Raw genomic sequence first — 19,583 nt, forward strand, 5'->3', positions numbered from 1 at the left:
GACCGAGGAGGTGTGTGTGTGTGTGTGTCTGGTGTGTGTGTGTGTGTGTGTTTTACTTTCATATGATCCAAACACAACATCGATCTTCACTCCTCGTCCAGTTCTTGGAAGATACAAGCCGTGATGCGTTCATTTCCACACACTAAATGTTTGTTTGTTATATAAATGAATAAACATAATTATTTCATGAAGCAACATTTTGTAATTCTGCTGTAATGTATTCTAAACATTCTTTATTTTATTGCCAAATAAATATGAATACATTACAGATCTTTGTGCCTTCTGTCAACTTTTCCATCATATTTTGTTATGATTTGAATGATATAATGTGTTTCAATTCAATGACAACCTTTTAAGATATTATTATTCATACATCATTCATATTCATAAATGTAAATTGTGTAAATCCCCCACCCCACTCACGGTTTCCTGGTATTTACAAATGCAGCATCATCTGGATTCTTTTAGAAGAACCACAAAAGCCCCTTTAGACCGGAATTTACTGAACTCTGGTTGACAGCTGTATATAATGTATATTACACTGATGTGCCTTAGAGAGTCATTTATTTATTTATTTTTTTGTTGATTGGATCAACAACAGGGATTACTTTACACTCTTCAGGTCCCTTATATTAAATCTTTATAATACTACCTTCTCAATGTATTGATTAAAATGACCCTTACATATATTAGTGTCACCAAACTCATAAACCCACTGTCACCTTCCCTTTAACCTGGATGATTCTATGGCTCCTCCAGTAGTCAACAATCATTGAGCATTCTGCTTGTGAACCAGCAAATCAGCCTCTGAAACAGCATCTCAGATCTCAGCTCACATTACGAATGGGCAGCTGCAGCATCCTGCATCAGGCAACACACACACACACACTTCACATGCAAAGGAGAAGAAAAAGGGGAAACACTGAAAACTGACTCCAGACATTTGATGTTTGAAGGAAACATTATAAAGTCGACCCAGTTGTGGCGTTGTCACCCTGCTCTTCTTTCAGATGCCTATACTCCCTCTGGTGGTATGGATTGCATGAATAGACTTGCAATGATATCCTCACGTGAACTAAATCAAAAGGCATCTCTTGCGAATGCATAGAGGGTTAGACAGAAGGATAACCGCCTTTCTTGTAACGTGTCATACAGTTTGTCAGCCATCTTCACCCGGGGAGCCGAGGTGTACTTTCATCCCAACGCTACCAGGTTTCATGTTTATTTATTTATCCATTTATCAGCCCTTTGATAGCACATGTCGTCACCCCTTACAACAAGATGGGACCAATGCTGAAGACTGCATGAGACATTGTGTTAGATCACCTCTCACACTCTTTCCACTAATCCAAATAATTCCCACTAGTTCACGAATTAGCTCTGCCAGCCTCTTAGCCATATGTCCTATGTTTAGACTGCACATTACTGCATTATTCACTATGTATTGGATACAGCTCATTAGTTAGTAAGGTGAAGAGCAAACCCCTTTTTTTTATTGCCAGTTGGATATGAGCTTAGCATAATTACTTGTGCCAACTCCACAAGGACCAAGCGGTGAGAATAATCTACCGGTTTACGGTGGGAAAACACGACGCTATGGAAAAGTAATAAGAACTAAGCACAAAGGCAGCAACAGCCTCACCTGCTGCAGACATGGAGGGAACAGATGGAGGAAGCTTCTCCCTCAAATGCACCGCACCTGTTGACATCACATTTTTAACCATAAATAATTGAGATCTTTAATGGGATTTCTTAAATGCAAATGCAAACGGTTCAATCAGAGAACGTAATGACCTCGTGTTTACCTCACCACACAAGGTGCTTCCTGTTTGATCAAGGGACTGAATGTGGGAATGCGGTTGGGATTATAGGAGGACTTTGTGTTGTTTTGATTGTCATGTGCTAGTCGGAGCTCAACCCACTTGCCAAACAGGCTTATTTTTTTTAATCTACTGCACATTAATATTTTTTATTCAATCATTGGAGGCTCTGTGCAGCTCGTCTGTCAAATGGAGCAGCCTCAGGATATTTAAGAGTGAGTGAGGGAGATATAGCCCGCAGACGGAATACGCTGCACGAGTATATTAAGATAGAAATGCAAAAGATACTCCGCATTTCCCCCCAGAGATATATATTTTTTCTCCGAGTCCATTATTCTCTGCTGATATATGGAGAGCAGAGGAAGGAGCTCAATTAGGTGAGGAAATGAGAGGAGCGGAGGAATTGGAGCTTGGTATTTGGAGAGGGAGAGAAAATGAAACATTTGAGGAAGGTCAAGAGAACATAAGAAAGGAGCAGCAGGGAAGGAGAGAACAGGAGGGAGAGAGACAGAGAGAGAGAGGGAGAGAGAGAGGGAGAGGATGAGAAAGTGAAACTATGTTGTCATGGAAACTGGCATGGATCTGAAGAGCAAAACAAGAATGTAAATTGGTTTACCCTTAGGGAATGTGATGGCGCTACAGGGAAGAAATAAGCAGGGAAACGCATTTAAAGGGAGGAGCTTCTATAACATTACATGGAAATAAAGTGATTTGAATCAAAACTCCATATTTCATAGTGACAATGAGCAAACCAGGGCCTTTACATGTGAGGGCTTTCACGTGTTCGCTGCTCTCTCGCTGAGCAGACGTGTTGAAGTGTCACAGTGGACAGGAGACAGGAGACAGGGGACAGGAGGCAGGAGACAGGAGACAGGAGAGCATGATCAACTCTCCTCTTTTATTTTGTGCACATTTATTTGCAAATACCTAATGAAGATGTGCAGTTTTGGAGGCACCAAGGTCGCTCTGACTGATTGAATTATTAATGCGGGTAAACAAGTGTTGTGGCTCGGCTACTGTTGTATGCACAGATTGCCATATTTGAACAGGTTGACAGTCTTTGTTACTGGATACATCTCAACCACCTCACGGTTACAATTTCAAGGATATTCCACATAATGAGAAGATCCAAGCCCCAATCTCACATCTGACATTTTGTACAGACCTATTTCAAGCAAACAACATGAAAAAACAAACTTGTACGTGTCTTAAAATGAATTTCCCGGTCACAAGTGTGTTTTTCACGCTTCCAAAAACCTCTGCCGGGTCTTTGCTCCTCTAACGTTTTTTTATTTTCTCTTTCTTTTTCCGTCTGACTGCTGGAATCCCATCATTAGATTCAATTTTAGAGTCTGCTAGAGATGATATGAATGTTGCCAAGAGACTAATGGTTTCCGTGGTGACAACACTACCCCTGCCGTTGTGTGTACTGTAGAAAGTCAAATCCCTCACCTTCAATCTCCACCATACAAGCTTTCAGAGAACATCCAAGAACACACAAACAGTAGTATGTGTTTAAAGGTGTGTGTAGCGCAGAAATATCGTACATCCTCAGGTTATACAGTGTATTGCTTACATGCTCACACTGATGAATGTATTGTTGATGTACCTCTCACCCATTACACACTAATGTTTGCTACTGCATTCAAATTCTATGCAAATTCTATATGAATGCATAGATTTCATAACAAAACATCAACATCTCACAATATTTGACAACCACATGAAGGTTTTAAGTGCTCAGTCAGTCAGCCAGTGTGTGTGTGTGTGTGTGTGTGTGTGTGTGTGTGTGTGTGTGTGTGTGTGTGTGTGTGTGCATGTTCTGTTATGGTGAGTGAGGAGGGCGATTGTAATTCGGGAGTCAAGCCTTTGCAGTGGTGGCAGTGGTGCAGTCGCTGATGCAGAGGAGCAGCTTCTCTAACAGGTGGTTTCCCAGGTGGGCAAAGTCAGCAACAATCATGTTTTCCTTGATTATCAAATTATGCAGATCTTTGGTGGAGGCCAGCCAGCAGAACATTTAGATGACAAACTGCACAAAGGCGGAGGAGACGAGGAAGCAAACAGCGCAGGAGGCGGCACTGATTTTCATTCATAAAGCAAATTTGTGGAGGTGCCCTATATGTTGACACAGGAGGAGTCAGATGGCTAATGGTATCTGATGGTTTAGCAGATGATTCATTACAGGAAAGAGCTGTTTGTTGATTATCAAGGAGAGTGAAACGCCTGTGGGTGCCTGTGGAAGTCAGGCTCATCTCTCTGTGCAGGCTTGTTTGTGCTGTGATCAAGGTTGATGTCACACAGCCACGCTTTTGTTAGAACGCTTAGTCGTGTTAGGAAAAAAGGGAAAACAATTTGCAAATGGAAAATATGTGGCCACAATTGTCCTGAATGGTGCAGTGGTGTGTGTGTGCGTGTGTGTGTGTGTGTGTGTGTGTGTGTGTGTGTGTGTGTGTGTGTGGGTGTGTGTGTGAGTCTGTAATGAGACATTTGCATTCACCATACAGAAGAAGCTGCATAAATGGGAGAAATGTGAGGACATATTTAACCGCAATGACAAAACAAAGACAGCAGGTGGCAGTAAAGTTGCACCATCGAATCTGAGCCTGCTCAGTCTCTCGGCGTGCCTCCCCTACAAACACAGGTACGATTCAGTAAAGAAGAAGAAGAGGTTACAATGATGTGGACATGAGGGATTGAATTCTTGTTTTGTATAAATTCATAGGTCTACTTTTGTCAGAGGTGGAAAGTAACAATGTACCTTTAATCAAGTGCTGCACTACATTTCAGATTAACCCTTTATTTCACTGTTTTAGTTAATTGGAACAAAATATTGACATGTTGGGGGAAAACACATTTAGAAGTGAAGTTTGTAGTTTCGGAGAAAATTTCGGAGAAAAGTGTGAACTTAACTTGAACTGGACCTTTTGAAACTATTAGGTAATCTGGTAGAAAATGACTTATGCACATAAACATGATCAAAACAAAACGGGTCTGTGGGCAGATTGAAACTTGGAATACTAATTATAGTTTTAACCTGAACTCACCAGGTGATCAAGGTTGTTTCCAGATGAAAACAATTGTGCCTTTAATTCTAATTCTAATAACACATTTCACTACTTTTTACTTCTTCTGTCAGAATCTACAATACATGTAAAAGGTAAACAATTCAAACTATGTCTGCACAGTAACACGAAGCGTTAACATTTGCGCCTGTGTGCATGTATGTTTGTGTTGGTAACAGGAGACCCAACGTGGCCGAGCCCATGAACTTTAATAGGGCCACATGAGGTGAAGTCCTGCACTATATGGGAATTCCAGCCTGACCTTAGAGAGGTTATGGGGACTGGAGGTGTTGCTGTGACCTTTAGTGAAGCAGCGGATGCCACGACTCGCCCGCTCAGCTCTCAGACGCGTATGGAAATATCTCCCTTTGAAACAGCCAGCGCTCCAAACAATCTGGATCCCATTAGATCCTTTTGTCTTTCTCTCATTCTCCCCTCCTGCTTTTTGCTCTCTGTTTTTACTTTGAGTTATTCATATTCATTCCATTCCCCCCCTCCTCCCCCCTCCCTCCCTCTCCCTCCCTGGCGTCCCACAATGCACTTCGCCGAGACTGCTGGGCAGATGTTTTCCTCAAATCCGGGTTCTGAAACGTCTTTAATGTTGGGACGTAAAGCCGGGAAATGAAACGTCAAAAATGGACTAATGCACATGTTTGTATGGGACGATTGTCTGCCATAAAACTATATAGAGCTGTAAAAGAGAGAAAATCAACTCTGGCTCCATTGATCCAATTGGAAGTCTTCGGCCCCTCACATGACAGAGCAGCTGGCTGAGAGCGGCCTCATCTGGAACTGCCATCAGTTGCTTGTTAAAGGCCGTGTGTGTGTGTGTGTGTGTGTGTGTGTGTGTGTGTGTGTGTGTGTGTGTGCGTGTGTGTGTGTGTGTGTGTGTGAGTGGGGCGGGAACATGGCAGCATGCGGTCTCAGCCAATCCATAACCAGACACTGGGAACTGTGTGCACAAGCTGTACAAGTTTGTTTAGCGTGTGTGTGTGTGTGTGTGTGTGTCTCGTTGTGTGTGTGCAGGCTACATGCCTATGCTGGGTCAGAGCTTGATACAGAATCTGTGGCCAGTGTGTCGTACCCCCCTCTCCCTCCCTCCCTCCCTCCCTCCCCCCCCCTCCTTCCTCTCTCTGAATCCTGTCTATGTAATTGATCCCAGACTGGACATTTGAGTTGCCAGCAGCGATTCATATCGTTTTTATCTTTGAGACAAGCCCTCTACTGCTTCCAGATGGGAAAGGCACTCCAGGGTTCAAGTTTGTTTTTTAAATGTAATGCTTTAATGTCTTTACCTTACAATAACCGTGCAGCACCGAAGGAGGAGCCACCTAGGAGTGTGTGACACGGGCCGGAGCCAGGCTGAAGTTTCACACAGGCCCCGACATTGAGATGTTTATCTTTGTTTGTTTTGCGTGTTTACATGGCTACTGTATGTACGAAGGCAAACATATCATTGTACTTCTAGTGACGCCGTTGGTGGTTTGGCAGGCGGGACGGGCGGGAAGCCGCTTCCATAAATGCAGCTCTGTGTTCTCACCAGCGTTTGCGGAGTTTGGCCGGTTGATTGTCGTTGTTGTTGTCGGTTCTGAAACGTTTGAGGGGTCGTCGACTCTGATTTCCCGGCAGCGGTTTGTCCAGATTAGACAGAACATTTGCAGCTCGCGATGACAATACTGAAGAAACAAGTCTCAGCTCCAAAACTATCAATCTGCTACACGTCTCCCATATCACATTTGTGTTATTCCTCTCTGATCTCTCATCTACAGTTTCCTTTAAGCTTCTGTTCAGTGGAAAAAGGCAATAGTTGTACTTACACCAAATTACTCACTTTATAGAGACGTTTCCCACCCAGTGTTCTGTGACCTCCTCCACTTAAACGGCATCAGTCACATCAAAATGACCGAGCATCCATTTAAGAAGCTCTTAAAGCAGCTGAAGTGAACGAGAAGACGACGTAAGAGCCATTAGAACATGAATCAGTCTCCTGCTCAGGGTCAGATGCACCTTCGTCTCACAGACTTTCCCTTAAATGGAAAACATCTTCGCTCGCGTTGCGTTCATGTGATTCTGAGCTGACGGGAGACTGTAACACCCAGCTGATGATGATGATGATGATAGTTTATGAAGCCCTCCATCATCTTTCACATCTTTAAAGTACATCATCAACACAAACACACCGTATCATTTTTCAAAAAAGTGGCTTGAACATAAACGGAATGATTCCTTGATCAGCAGCCAAACATTTATCATCTAATCCACAAAGCGTCTTCAAACATATAATGATGTCGTTATCTTTGAAGGAGCAGAGGAGGATTCTGCACTTGTTGCATCTTGGACGTGAGCCATCGTTCACATGTGGACAAAGCAGAGGAGTGACACAAGTCTTTGAAACGTGAGCAAGAACGACAAGGAAATTAAAATCTGTCTGTTTGTGTGTGTGTGTGTGTGTGTGTGTGTGTGTGTGTGTGTGTGTGTGTGTGCAGATATCAGATACTCCACAGATTTTACTTCCACTTATAAATGTGGGACCAATGGTTCCATGTTCACGATTCATGTCTGTTTTGCCCCACATGTGAGCCATGAATTGTGTACGGTGTCACTTGCCGAGCCAAAGAAAGTCGTAGAAGAAAAGAAAAGGTGCTGAACTTAATCTGCTAAAACAAACGGAGCAATCAAATGAGTTTATAAAGCAGAAAACAGGGACATAAAACAGTCAGAGTGATCTCCGCTTCCAAAGCAGGATTATTCAAATGGAACGTTTCTGTCTTTTCTTTTTACTAACACGCCTGTTCCAGATATACGGGGAAGTCAAAGTCAATTTCAGATGATCATTCCTCTCTGATATTTATTGGCCAATACGCTGGCAGGATAGAAACGGCTCTGACACTAATCGAGATCCAGTTCTGTTCCAGCTGATGATGTCATTTCTGCATTTTAAAGCAAACTTCCCCTGCATGTTCTGGCACGAGGAGACGCTCATGATGCAATAAGCAGAGTTGCCAGGTTGTGAAGCTCCTCCCCCCCTCCTGTGACCCCACCTGACCTGACCTGATATCGTCCTCTAAGGCTGCGATGGACGCCAGCACTCATTACTACATCGATACCTACAGACATCACAGAACATTCACACTCTCCCAAATTAGCGCTTCACCTCTAAATGAGACCCAGAGGACGGATTTAAAGCGTTGTGTTTGACAACTCCATTACTCCATTACGCCAACAGAGACATAATAGTCGTTTCGCTGTCACGTCTGAAATCTTTTTGAAGCTAATTTTTGCTTTTAGGAAAATATTTCGACATTTAAATTGTGGGCTTGTCCACATCGCTGCGCCTCTGTTGGAGCGAGTCTGATAATTTACTGTCGCAACATCTGGTGATAAATTGGATAATAATACAAAGTGTTCCGCAACGGCTGCAGAATAAACACTTTCAAGAAGAAAACAAAGAGTCGCAGCGACAGAGAAATATGCCTCCTGACAGCCGGGGGGAGAGAAGTTACGTCTGCGCAAAGACTCAAAGCCTCTTAAACAGCCGGGGCCAGAGTTTAAGCATGTTTACAACGATTCACGCTAAAGTATTTACATGCATGTGAAGTAGGAAAATAAACTTGATTTTGAAAGGAACTGGGGAGTGGTGTGCAGTGATTTATAAACCCTGCAAAAACACTGGGATGTTCCTTTAAAGGATCACTAAGGCATCAGCCCATCCATCCATCCGTCCGTCCATCTGTCCATCCATTCGTCCATCTATCAAAATGAATGACACACAATGAATCGGGCTTTCACAACTGCATTTTGCGCAACATTTCCCCGATTATCCCGGCTTGCTTGAAAGGAAACGATACTGGCACACTCGAGCGTATTCGTAGCTTTCCAGGTTTATTTCGGTCTTGTAAATGGCCGCCTGCCCTCTTTCGCTCTCTTTCTCAAAGCTCTGCGGTTTCTTCACCCTCCTGTTATTACGGCTGGCAAACCGAAGATCTGTTCCTTCTCCTCTCGATTGCCACTATTGAGCATTTTGCCTTCTCGTGATTAAAACACTGGCTTTTTCCCACAATCCTACACTGCTGCTGCTTGTTGTGTACACAGACACACGCACGCACGCACACGCACACGCACACACACACACACACACACACACACACACACACACACACACACACCCACCCACACATTATAAACCTTTAAGTTACAGCTTCACTCTGACTTCTGGAATATGGCAGAGAAACAATGATTCACTTCTGCAGCCATAAAGTGTATCAGCTCCTTTAATGATGCATATAAAAACACTTAAATAATAGAGGATCAACTCAACAATTCATCAAATGTCATTTAGGACTGCTGGGATAAACATTAAATTGTTAAATACGCCTAAGAATCAATCCGTCATCTTTAAAAGTGAATGTTGTTTTTGTGTTTTCCTTCATTTGTGCTTCCTGTCGTCTCCTGGTCGTTTACTCTGGTTGATTAAATGTCAAACCACTTCACAGGTCTCAGTCAGCCAGACCCAGACTGAGTCCATGTCCCTGTTGTCCTCAGCTGCCATGAGCCGCTTGAGAAACAAAGAGGCCTATGACTGACCACCTGCTCAGAGAGGATTGTGGGTAGGAGCTACTGTACACTAAACAGCTGAACAAGGAGCAGGGCCAGGGTCCCGTAGGAGGCCAGAGAGGGGGGGCTGCAGGGGGAGAGGGGGTCGAACTGGGCTAAGTGGACCTGGGGAGGTGGACTGGGCGCTGCAGTGGTCTCGGGCCCATATGTGGACCGATTCCGCAGCCCCGAATCCTGATGGACACTGGTCAAGTCTGCACCCAGTCCATAAATACTCCACGCTACATTAGAGGGCAAAGCCTTTCCACATGTTGTTTGCAGAAGGACTCCATGGTGCTTAAACCCCCCGATCCCCATCTGGCTCTTTCCAGGTCAGCTCGTCCAGGACTCACACTCACGCACACTCACACATGCACACACGCACACACACACGTTTCCCTGCCATGGACCTGCTCCCTGGCTTCACAGCAGGGGGGCTGCCAGCACCCAGTGTAGCCCTGTGGTTTACACGCCCGGCCTGGCGTGACCTCAGCTCTCCTCACGCCAACGCACTGTACGAAAAAAATAAAAATCCCAGCGCTCACGACGTGTTTAGCATCATTTAGCCTTGAAGTCACATTTGTTGGGAGCAAATGCAAACTCCTCTAAGTGGCGTGCGATTAGGCGTGTTTAGCTCAGGCTGGTTTCTCTTGTTACAGACGCTGGAAGTCTAAACAACCTCAGACAAGGCAGAGTAAACAGTCTGCGAGTCTCAAGAGAGCGACACTTGATTCGGCTAAATCCTCCACACAAATGGATTCTAATTGAAAAGAAACAAACAAATGTAGATTGTGTCATGGAAATGGCAGATTTGTCTTTTTGTTTTATGCAGAATATGAATTTATAAATGCATAAAAGCTCAAATAGATGCAAGGATATTTACAGTTTATATGTAAACGTCTAAATGTTGAATTCCGGCTCATATTGTGCTTTTTGTGGGCTTATCAGCTTATAGAGAGTGTGTTTTCACTCAGTAGGCACAATAGCGAGGCGGAATACATCATGTAAATCTATATATCTACTGTATGTATGTCTAGCAGGAAGTGAGATTGTGTTTATGTGTGCATCATTATTATAAATGTAAGCTGAACACCTTTAAAGCCGTCTTTATAGTCGGCTGTCCGGTTTATTCTTGCATCTTTTCTCTGCTTTTATTACCTCTGCACTTATAGATCGCCACATGTTGACAGTTATATTCTGCTTGGACAACAAAGTCAGCCACATAAAGGGTTCTATAGGCCTGTGAAAGCCAGCTGAGCTCAGAGACGCAGCTCCAGGCAGCTACACCCTGAGAGCAGTCAGCAGATACAAAGCTGCAGAGACGTTTAGGAGCCTCTTCTCTCTTCTCAGGCCAGAATACGGCAATAATTATCCATCTGATGTGACTCACTGCTTGTTTTCTTTGCAGCTAATGAAGCAATCTGCTGAATAGGTGGAATAACAGCATCATATGTCATTGTGTTGCGTGTTAATAACGTCAGCAGAATGAGCAATGATGTTCAGCAGAAACAGAAATGAGAGCCGTGGCTGCTGGAGTGAAGGAACTGTTGGGTTATCCTATAGTTTTCCCTGTAAAGTAATATTTTCTGCTTGTGCACACACACACACACACACACACACACACACACACACACACACACAGGGCTCAGTGGAGGAGAGGAGGCCTCTTCCTGCCGCCCTTGTCCCAAGGCCAGTCAACTGTGGCTGTGGCTCTGTGATGTGATTCAGGTAGGGGCCCATCAGGGAGCCCTCAGGTCTGAGGCCGGGAGATGAGGAGTGAGCCAGCAGGGAGATGGAGGTCAGGGGGGGATGGAGGGAGGAGGAGGAGGAGGAGGAGGGGAGGCTGTGTGCTTTACGAGCAGCAGCCTGGCTCGACTCGCCTCGGCCTGCCTGGCAGATAAATGATGATAGAGCAGAAATATACGTCAGGTCGGCTAATATATGTTAGCAGAGTCTGGCAGAGTAGTAGAACAGTCTCGCTCCACCTCCTCACTGTGTGGTCCCTGACACAACCATCAGCTGAGGAAGAGGCAGGGAGAAGGAGGAGGAGGAGGAGGAGGAGGAGGAGGAGGAGGAGGAGGAGTGAACCTCGCAGCTGCAGGCGGCATGAGAAGTATGAGAGGCAGAATCTGTGTGTTTGTCAGGCCGTATGTAAAGGAGGAAGAGGAGGTCTCTGGGTCGCTGAACCTGAGGTAGAAACACAAACCCAGTGGCTTCACACACACACACACACACACACACACACACACACACACACACTCAGCCTTCACCAGGAACATAAAAGAAAATCACAACCTCATTAAAGGCTAAATGGAAACACACACACATGCCCGCCGTAAGCCTTTTCTCATCCAGAGATGGAATCATCGGCTGTTAGAGCCGCGGCAACGCATTCCATTACAGGTGGTCCTTCAAAATAAGAGGTTAGCTTTGCTTTCAACAATGCCAAAGATAATGACTGATCTAATCACAGGGCACCGTGAAGTGAGCCCACCTGTTCCACCAGCCGACGCTCTCGCATGAAGTGGAGGGCTGCCAAACTCTCACACACACACACACACACACGCTGCCACACCCCCGTCTGAGCGGGTGGCACATGTTGGGGTGTCAGTAATGTGTTACCCAGATCCTCATATAGTCTCACTATCTGGGTCTGATTGTGTTCTCTGATGTGCTGCCAAGAAAAGGAAGAAAAAAAAGAAGAGGAAAGTAGGTTGAGCTCAAGCTCCGCCCGGGCCGCATCCGCTCGACGTGGCGCCGAGGCTCAGAGGGTCCAGATAAGACGCGTGACCTTCTCTTTGTCCACAGCTCTCACCCCCCCCCCCCTCGCCGTGCCCCCCCCCTCGCCCTGCCCCCCCCACCTCCACCCCCCGGCCGCCATCCATCCCAAACATTTAGTTTCTTAGCCACTCAGATTTTCCAGTCGCCTGCTCTTCTTCCTGCCCATTTTCTGTTCTGCAGGCGGGCAGCCAGCAGATGTGGCAGCAGCAGCAGCGGCGGCCTTGTGTGTGCAGGACTTGGAGCTTTTCTAAAAGGGGCGACGTGCTTCAGCAGAAAAGAATTTGTTGGGCACTTACACCCCAACAGGCTCCTCGTTAATGACAAATCACGCCTGTTCTCTCCTCTGTGCTATCCTGGACACGGCTGCCTGGCGTAAACCAAAACGCTGGCCTCAGAAAGGAGAAGAAGAAGAAGAAGGAGGAGAAGAAGATCCGTCAAATTGGATGGCAGTTTTATGGCGTATTTAATGGATCGTTTGCGTTGGTAAATGTAACGCTGAGCTGTTTCTCTTCAGCGGGGAATGAAAACGCCCGGACCAATTTCCTTCATTTAGCTGAATTATTCCTTCGCTTGGATTGTAAACAAATCAGATTTCTGCTGGTTTACAAAAATGCATGAATCTTCTGTTTCTGCTGTGTCTTCCAGTTGAAAGTGGCGGGCAGGATTAGTCAGAGCGTTTAGGGAACAGGAGGTTTTGAAGCTGCAGGAACATGAGACGTGTTTACTCGCCCCTGACGGCTCTTTGAACTCCATCTCTCAGTCCACCCTCACCTCAAAACCATCAGGCTTTATATTGGAGCTTTTTTATGACGTCTTCCAGCAGCCTTCTAAATATATACTCTCTCTCTCTCTCTCTCTCTCTCTCTCTCTCTCTCTCTCTCTCTCTCTCTCTCTCCCCCCCCCCCCCCCCCCCCCTCCCCCCTCTCCCTGTACACTAACTAAGTCCATGTTAATTACAGCCTTGGCCTCAGTCTTGGGGCTGCAGGTTTATGGGTCGCTCACACTGCTCAGTCAGTGTGTTCTGTATCTGGACTACACATCAGTCAGAGGTTCTGCTCCCCCTGCAGCACGGGAACGGGAACAGGAAGTGCTCACTGGTTTCCTCCACTAAAGGAAGAGGCCTGCTGTTACCTGAGTTAGTCCACATCGATGGACGAGTTTGGATCAGATGTTGGGGATCAATTTGAATGAGGTCGTGTTTATGGTATTGCTGTACTTGAAACATGCTGACTGAACAGTTACGATGATGTTATGATGCATTTGAAGGTTCTGATAGTGAGGATCTGAGTTGATCTGATTGTGATGTGGTCTTCACTCTCTGGGGGTCTCCACTGGTCTCCTCCCTAAATCATGTCTAAACACTTTACAGCAGAAATTCTTGCGTGTGTGTGTTCCACTTTGAGGGATTTAGGAACTCATATCCATAAATGAATTATTCAGATCTTCATGCATATTTAAGTGTCTGTGATGATGCAACCAAGTTATCAGACGATCAATCAGAACTCTACACCGGCTGCTTCTCCCCACAGGGTCAATAATCACGTGTGTGTGTGTGTGTGTGTGTTTGGGAGCCTCCATGCCAGTTTTCCAACCTATGCCGGTTTGCATTTCCCATTTGGAAGTGATGGAATTGCCAACAAGGCTATCTTTACCAGTTTGACTCAATAATAGATGAAGGAATCGGCCTCAACCCGACACCCTAAACCTGCCGGCGCTCAGGTCTCACCATTAGACCGGGCGTGCGTGGTGAGCCAGAGGGCCGGGCGACGCTGGGGAGGAGGTGGAGGCGTTGATGAATAATTGAAAGTTTGAAACAATCTCCCCTGTCACTGCTCCAGCCTCGCTCAGTCACTCTCAGTGTGCACAGCGGTGTGGACCGGCGTTTACTACAGATTCGTCTGTCTTCGCACTTCTGTTTCTGAGGATGACGCCGTCTCTTTGTTTGCTTCTCTGCTGCTTGGCGATTCCTCTCCAAGGTAAGAGCTCCCGTCTCCGTCTGCGACATCTCAAGCACACTGAGAGCGAACAGAGTGTCATCTAATAGGCCATCTGAGGGCTGCTAGACAAGTGAGTGTGTTTAATTACATGTGGCGTATTTTCCATCTTCAAGGCGTAGTCTCTATTGGCAACAAATTGCGAGGCCTTGAAAAAGCTTTCTGAAGCCGTTTAATACCAAACATCTGACACGACGCTCAGCCTCACATGCTACAGTCTTCTCCCTAAACACAAAAGCTTTCCTTCCAGTAACGGACTGGGCTCGTCTCCCGTTTCCAGGTCTGCAGATACTCGACCCCGAGGAGGTGGAGTACATTCGCTCCCAAGCCAAAGGGACAAAGGGAGGCTCAGTGGCTCTGGACTGCGGCTCCATCAAACCCACTATCTTCATCTGGGGCTACACCAAACCAGGGACCGATAGCAACGTCGCCGTGGCTTACAACTACGGCCAAGGCGCTAAGGTCCAGCCTCGGTCCAGCAGCCTTGGCAGACTGCACGTCCCCTTCAACACCTCCTCTTTGGTCATCGAGGAGCTCCAGGAGCAGGCGGAGGGGATGTACACCTGCCAGGCTCTGTACGACACCACCGAGGGGCCAAGGGTCACCTTTTACTTCACCCGGCTGGAGGTGGAGGACGACTGAATTAAGAACTCCCAAGCCTCTCCCTCTCTCTCTTCAGTGTGTTGTGATAATACCTGCTTTCAAGATTCCAGAAGGACTGAGACGACGTCCTCCTTTCCACTTTGTATAAAAATGTGATCTGCATCTAGATTTGTTTTCCAGATAAGTAGAAGTACGTAGAACAGAATGCACGGCAATCAAAACGCTCTCCAAATGGCAGATCGCAGGGGGATGGATGCGGTCTGGCTCACATTATGAAGTGATCTCAGTCACGGCGAGCTTGAGAGTAAATGCCATCTGTGCAGCTGGGACACATTTCAGAGATACAATCCACGAGTTGAAAATGTCACCTTACTACAGTCGGTCTCCTCATGGAACCACGGCTGCAGAGAAGCAGATAACAGATCTGAACGCACCCATCACATTTAAATGCAAGAGAACACATGAGCTTCTGGTTTGGATTTTGCCGTGATGTCAAATAGTGAGCCGGTCTTTGCTCCTCCATGATTACAGTGATTAGTAAACCTGTGTTGACAGTCAATCGATCGTTCCAAACACCACCTGTGTGTTGACATCAGTAGTGGATGAAGTAATGCAGTATATTAAATAAAGCTTCTCACCTAAAAACTGGAACAAGAAGTCTTTTCATGTTTTCATTACAGGTTCCACACCGACAAGTCATCAACCGACATCATCTGACTTCTTTCCTCTCTAGAACTCGTCAATGTCAAAGCTTTAAGACATCTGGATCTGTTTGTTTCAGTCTAATTTCCTTGTGTGTGTGATCAATAGGCTGATTCATCAAACCGCCCCAGATATCAGATTGGAACAGGTACCATCCACAAATGGAAAATCATCCTGAAACCCGACTGAATGTCCTATTTGTGGCATCTTCCTACTTCCAAGACCCAAACTCGATTACAAATAAATGCCGGATATCCTTCAGGGCCCTAATAGATGATTCGATTCATCATTTGCGGGGAATGCCGTTGGAGTCAGTCCAACCACAACATATGCTCCGCTCGCCCTTTTTTTTTGGGAGGGGAGTTTCTTCGCGACATCTCAAGGAAGAAACCGCCCAGAGGCTAAATCAGGCGACTTAACAACACACTACCCGATTCATAAGAATTGCATTCATTCAGGATGTGCTGGAGAGGGAGAGAGAGAGAGAGAGAGAGAGAGAGAGAGAGAGAGAGAGAGAGAGAGAGAGAGAGGAAGAAGAATGGTGGGCGGAGGGGAGAGGGGACTGGCGTTAACAGGTCGGCTCTGCGGCAAGGGGTAGAAATTCCAGGCCGGACAATGAGCTTTCTTGTTCCCATGGGCTCCTTAATGAAGGGGTGTAGCTGCGTGGGTGCAGGGTGCAGGGCCGGGCCGGGGGAGAGTGCCGACTGACGGACGTGGGAGATGGAGAAGCGGCTCGTTAAGAGACAACCCTGCCCTTATCTCCTCTTCATCGGCCCAGCCAGCATCTGTCAGCATCTCTCTCTCTCTCTCTCTGCCCCTCCCCGGAACGTTTCTCTTTCATTTCCAGCTTCATTTCCTACCCATTGTTTCGTTGCTTTTCTTCCTAATGGCAGCGGGGGGACCATAATGGACACTTGTGTGAGCCGCTAACAAACAGGCCATGGAAACACAGTGCTGATGAAGATGAAAGCAAACAGAGATTGAGAAGAAAAACCCTTTTCCCTCCTGAACCACAGCTCAGAAACATAAATCTGACATCTGAAACTATCTCTGAAAACAAACGTCAGAGAGATGTTCCTGCATTCTCCGCTGAAGGAGTTCAGGTACTCAGTATTTGGCAGGAAGTGCAACAACATTAAAATACTCTAGTCGTATACAATTCCCTCAAAAATGTCCTGAAGTGCAGTCGGTGAGCAAACACATTAAGACAACTTAACCGGATAAATGTCGGCTGCCACAGCTTCCATGGCGACTATAAATAACAGGAGGAAGAGCCTGGTGCCACGCCTCAGCGGCAGGCAACCAGATCCGGGTGCCAGGAATATCCTGCGCACCATCAGAGAGGGGAGACGTGCCAGGCGGGCCGGGGCGGCGGGAGGATCCTGGCACTAACGCACACAGACAGGCATCAGGCGGAGAGACGGCACAGTCATCCTCAGTGAAGCACAGCCGGCTCTGTCATCTGCCTGCTGCAATCCTATCAGCTCAAATCAGCCTGAGCACCCCATGGAGATTAGGTTGAAAACCAAAAGAGGAGAGCTCAAAGTCTCACAGAACGGTTTGGACTCTTCCACACGGAAACCTGAGACGGGGATGGAACTGGATTTGTACCGGGTTCATCTCAGGAGGGGCAGAAATATGATGCAAGCACCGGCCAATCAGATCTCTGGATTCTTATTGCTAAACCGTAAAAACACTATGAGCTACATTCCAAAGCAGGACCGCTGTAATGTTGATTGAAGAGCAAATGTTAGGACAAGAGACACACAACTGCACACACAAGTCCAACTAATACTCCACAGCAGCTCACCTCACTTTGTGCTCATATATAAGAAACGAGCCTGTTGGAGCAGATAGAATGTACGAGTGTGTGTGTGTGTGTGTGTGACTTTAATACAACTGCATCCTGGTCTCTAACAGTTTGGAGGCCAGTAGGTCAATGTGCCAATCGAGGCAACGGAGCATTTTGTGCAAAACGTAACGAGCTATCAAGTATTCAGTGAAGCAAAGAGCAGCAACCTGAATGTGCACAGTGACGGGAGTGTTCACCTCCCCTCCCCTCCCTCCCCCGTCCCCTCCTCTCCCCTCCCTCCCTCCCTCCCTCCCTCCCTCCCCTCCCCCCCACGGGGTCAGCGCAGTGGAGCAGCCCGTCACTGAGCCACATCAAAGAGGCCCGCCAGGAATATCGATGGGTTTGGAGCTAGGCGAGGGAAATTCACTCGGGCCATCCGTCATCCCAAGCGGCACGCCAAAGAGCAGAGACATGTGTGTTTACTCTTCCATAGCTTCTCTTTATATTATTACAAAACTTTACACAAGACAATTGCTAATCTCCACGCTGGGTGGGACACTGAGGGACAAAACAACAACAACAAATAAAAAGTATTTCTCATCCAAAAGGCATAAATAATATAAAAGACAAACTTTTTTCTTTAAAACAGATACATTCATATGAAATAATATTTTACTACTACAAAAAAATAAATAAGTCATCTAAAGAGTTTGTAATCTTTTTATGAGGCGTCTCTCTGGAGGGACGTCGCTTCCGTCTCTGTCTCTTCCCATTTGTCTCCCTCTGGCTTTGCTCTCAGTCTCTCCGAGTCTCTCTCTCTCTTTTTCCCACGTCGCTCATCTGCAGTGGAGTCCGTCGGCACTTTACATGTGTGTGTCCATTCCGCCGCAACAACGTGCAGCGTCTCTGACTCCGCCCCCGTCCGTCCTCGTGTGACGTTTCCACGACTGTCTCTTGTCTCATGTCCCGTCACTCTGTCTGGTTCCCTTGAAGCCACACTGCAGGAGAGCTTGTGTGTTTGTCGAGTGAGCGTGTGTGTGTTGTGTGTGTCTCTATGTGTGTGTGTGTGTGTGTGTGTGGGCGGCGCTCAGACCTCCTGCGGGCCCGGTTGGATCAGCTCTCCTGCCAGACTGTTGCTGGAGATCCACCCCGGCTTTTCGTCACAGTCCAAGTCTGGCAGGCCCAGGCTGTCCCAGCACAGCACCGGGCCCTCCATGTCCTCGCACTCCGGCTCCTCTGTGGCTGCACAAACACACACACACACACACACAGAACAGTTTGTGGTTAAGACGGAGGAAAACAAAGGAATATGTGTTTCTGTTACACACCAATAATGTTTTCACTCCTCAATCTACAGGATGTGACATGAAGAAGATTCAGAAGTGTGTGTGTGTGAAGCGTCACACAATCTGCTTTGAATTCTGTTGTTCAGCCTGGTTCTGGATCACTATCATGGTGAAAGAATAGATTACCCACAAGCCACCAGTGGGAGATGAAAGGGCAGAGAAGCTTGTTCCCTCCTAAACATTATGATTTGTGCTTTTTTAAAACTCTAAATGTTTTTGTAAAGTATTTTTGTATCTTCAATGACAATTTTCTGAAATATCTGCTCGGAACATTCCATGGAATTCTGCTTCCTGAGCCAAGGCCAAACTGTCTTTACTCCGTGTTCATCCATGACTTACATTCTAACTTCATTATGAGAGGAAGCAGGCGCAGAGGGAGGAAGAGGAGAGGAGAGGAGAGGAGAGGAGAGGAGAGGAGAGGGACGGAAGAGGACAGAATACTTTAAAGCCTCTGTGGGAATGAAACAATGTCTCACCAGTGTTGTCTGCTGGACAGTTCTCAATGTTCCCGACCAGACAGCAGGAATGCTGCGAGGGCGAGGAGTCCTCGTGCTCGTACGGCCGCCGCTCCGTCTCGGCCTCCCGGTCCAGAATCTGTCCGTCGGAGCCGTGGCACGGCGGTGAGACTTGGCCCAGAGGAACCATCTCCAGGCCGTCCTGCTGGCACGGCGCCACGCGGTGCATTAAGGGCAGAGTGCCGGCGGGGAAAGTGCCGTTGGTTTTGTTGTAACATCTGGGAGGAGACAAAGGGAGGAGGAGGTGATTTTAAATACGCTTCCATAGGTTGCTGAGTGCTTCATGTACTTTCTCTCTCTTGAATCTGTCGCTTCTTCTGTATAATCAAAACCCCTGTGTGCACAAAAATGACAACTAGCCCACTCTGCTCGCTC

General features: G+C 46.6%; 1 protein-coding gene across 1 annotated transcript in view; it reads right to left on the reverse strand.

The window, feature by feature from the left end:
• Positions 1 to 17,825: 17,825 nt before the first annotated feature.
• cdon (cell adhesion associated, oncogene regulated) overlaps positions 17,826 to 19,583 on the reverse strand; it is a 29,395-nt gene continuing 27,637 nt past the window's right edge. Inside the window, exons 18-19 of the mRNA XM_076146434.1 lie at positions 19,170 to 19,426; positions 17,826 to 18,589 (exon numbers count right to left, since the gene is read on the reverse strand). Coding sequence (XP_076002549.1) covers positions 18,435 to 18,589; positions 19,170 to 19,426 — 412 coding nt within the window. The 3' untranslated portion in view covers positions 17,826 to 18,434. The remainder of the gene's footprint in view (positions 18,590 to 19,169; positions 19,427 to 19,583) is intronic.

This window comes from Genypterus blacodes, unplaced genomic scaffold, assembly GCF_046128005.1.
Source record: "Genypterus blacodes isolate CSIRO-AG114 ecotype Tasmania unplaced genomic scaffold, CSIRO-AGI_Gbla_v1 ptg000032l_1, whole genome shotgun sequence".
Classification (NCBI taxonomy): Eukaryota; Metazoa; Chordata; class Actinopteri; order Ophidiiformes; family Ophidiidae; genus Genypterus; species Genypterus blacodes.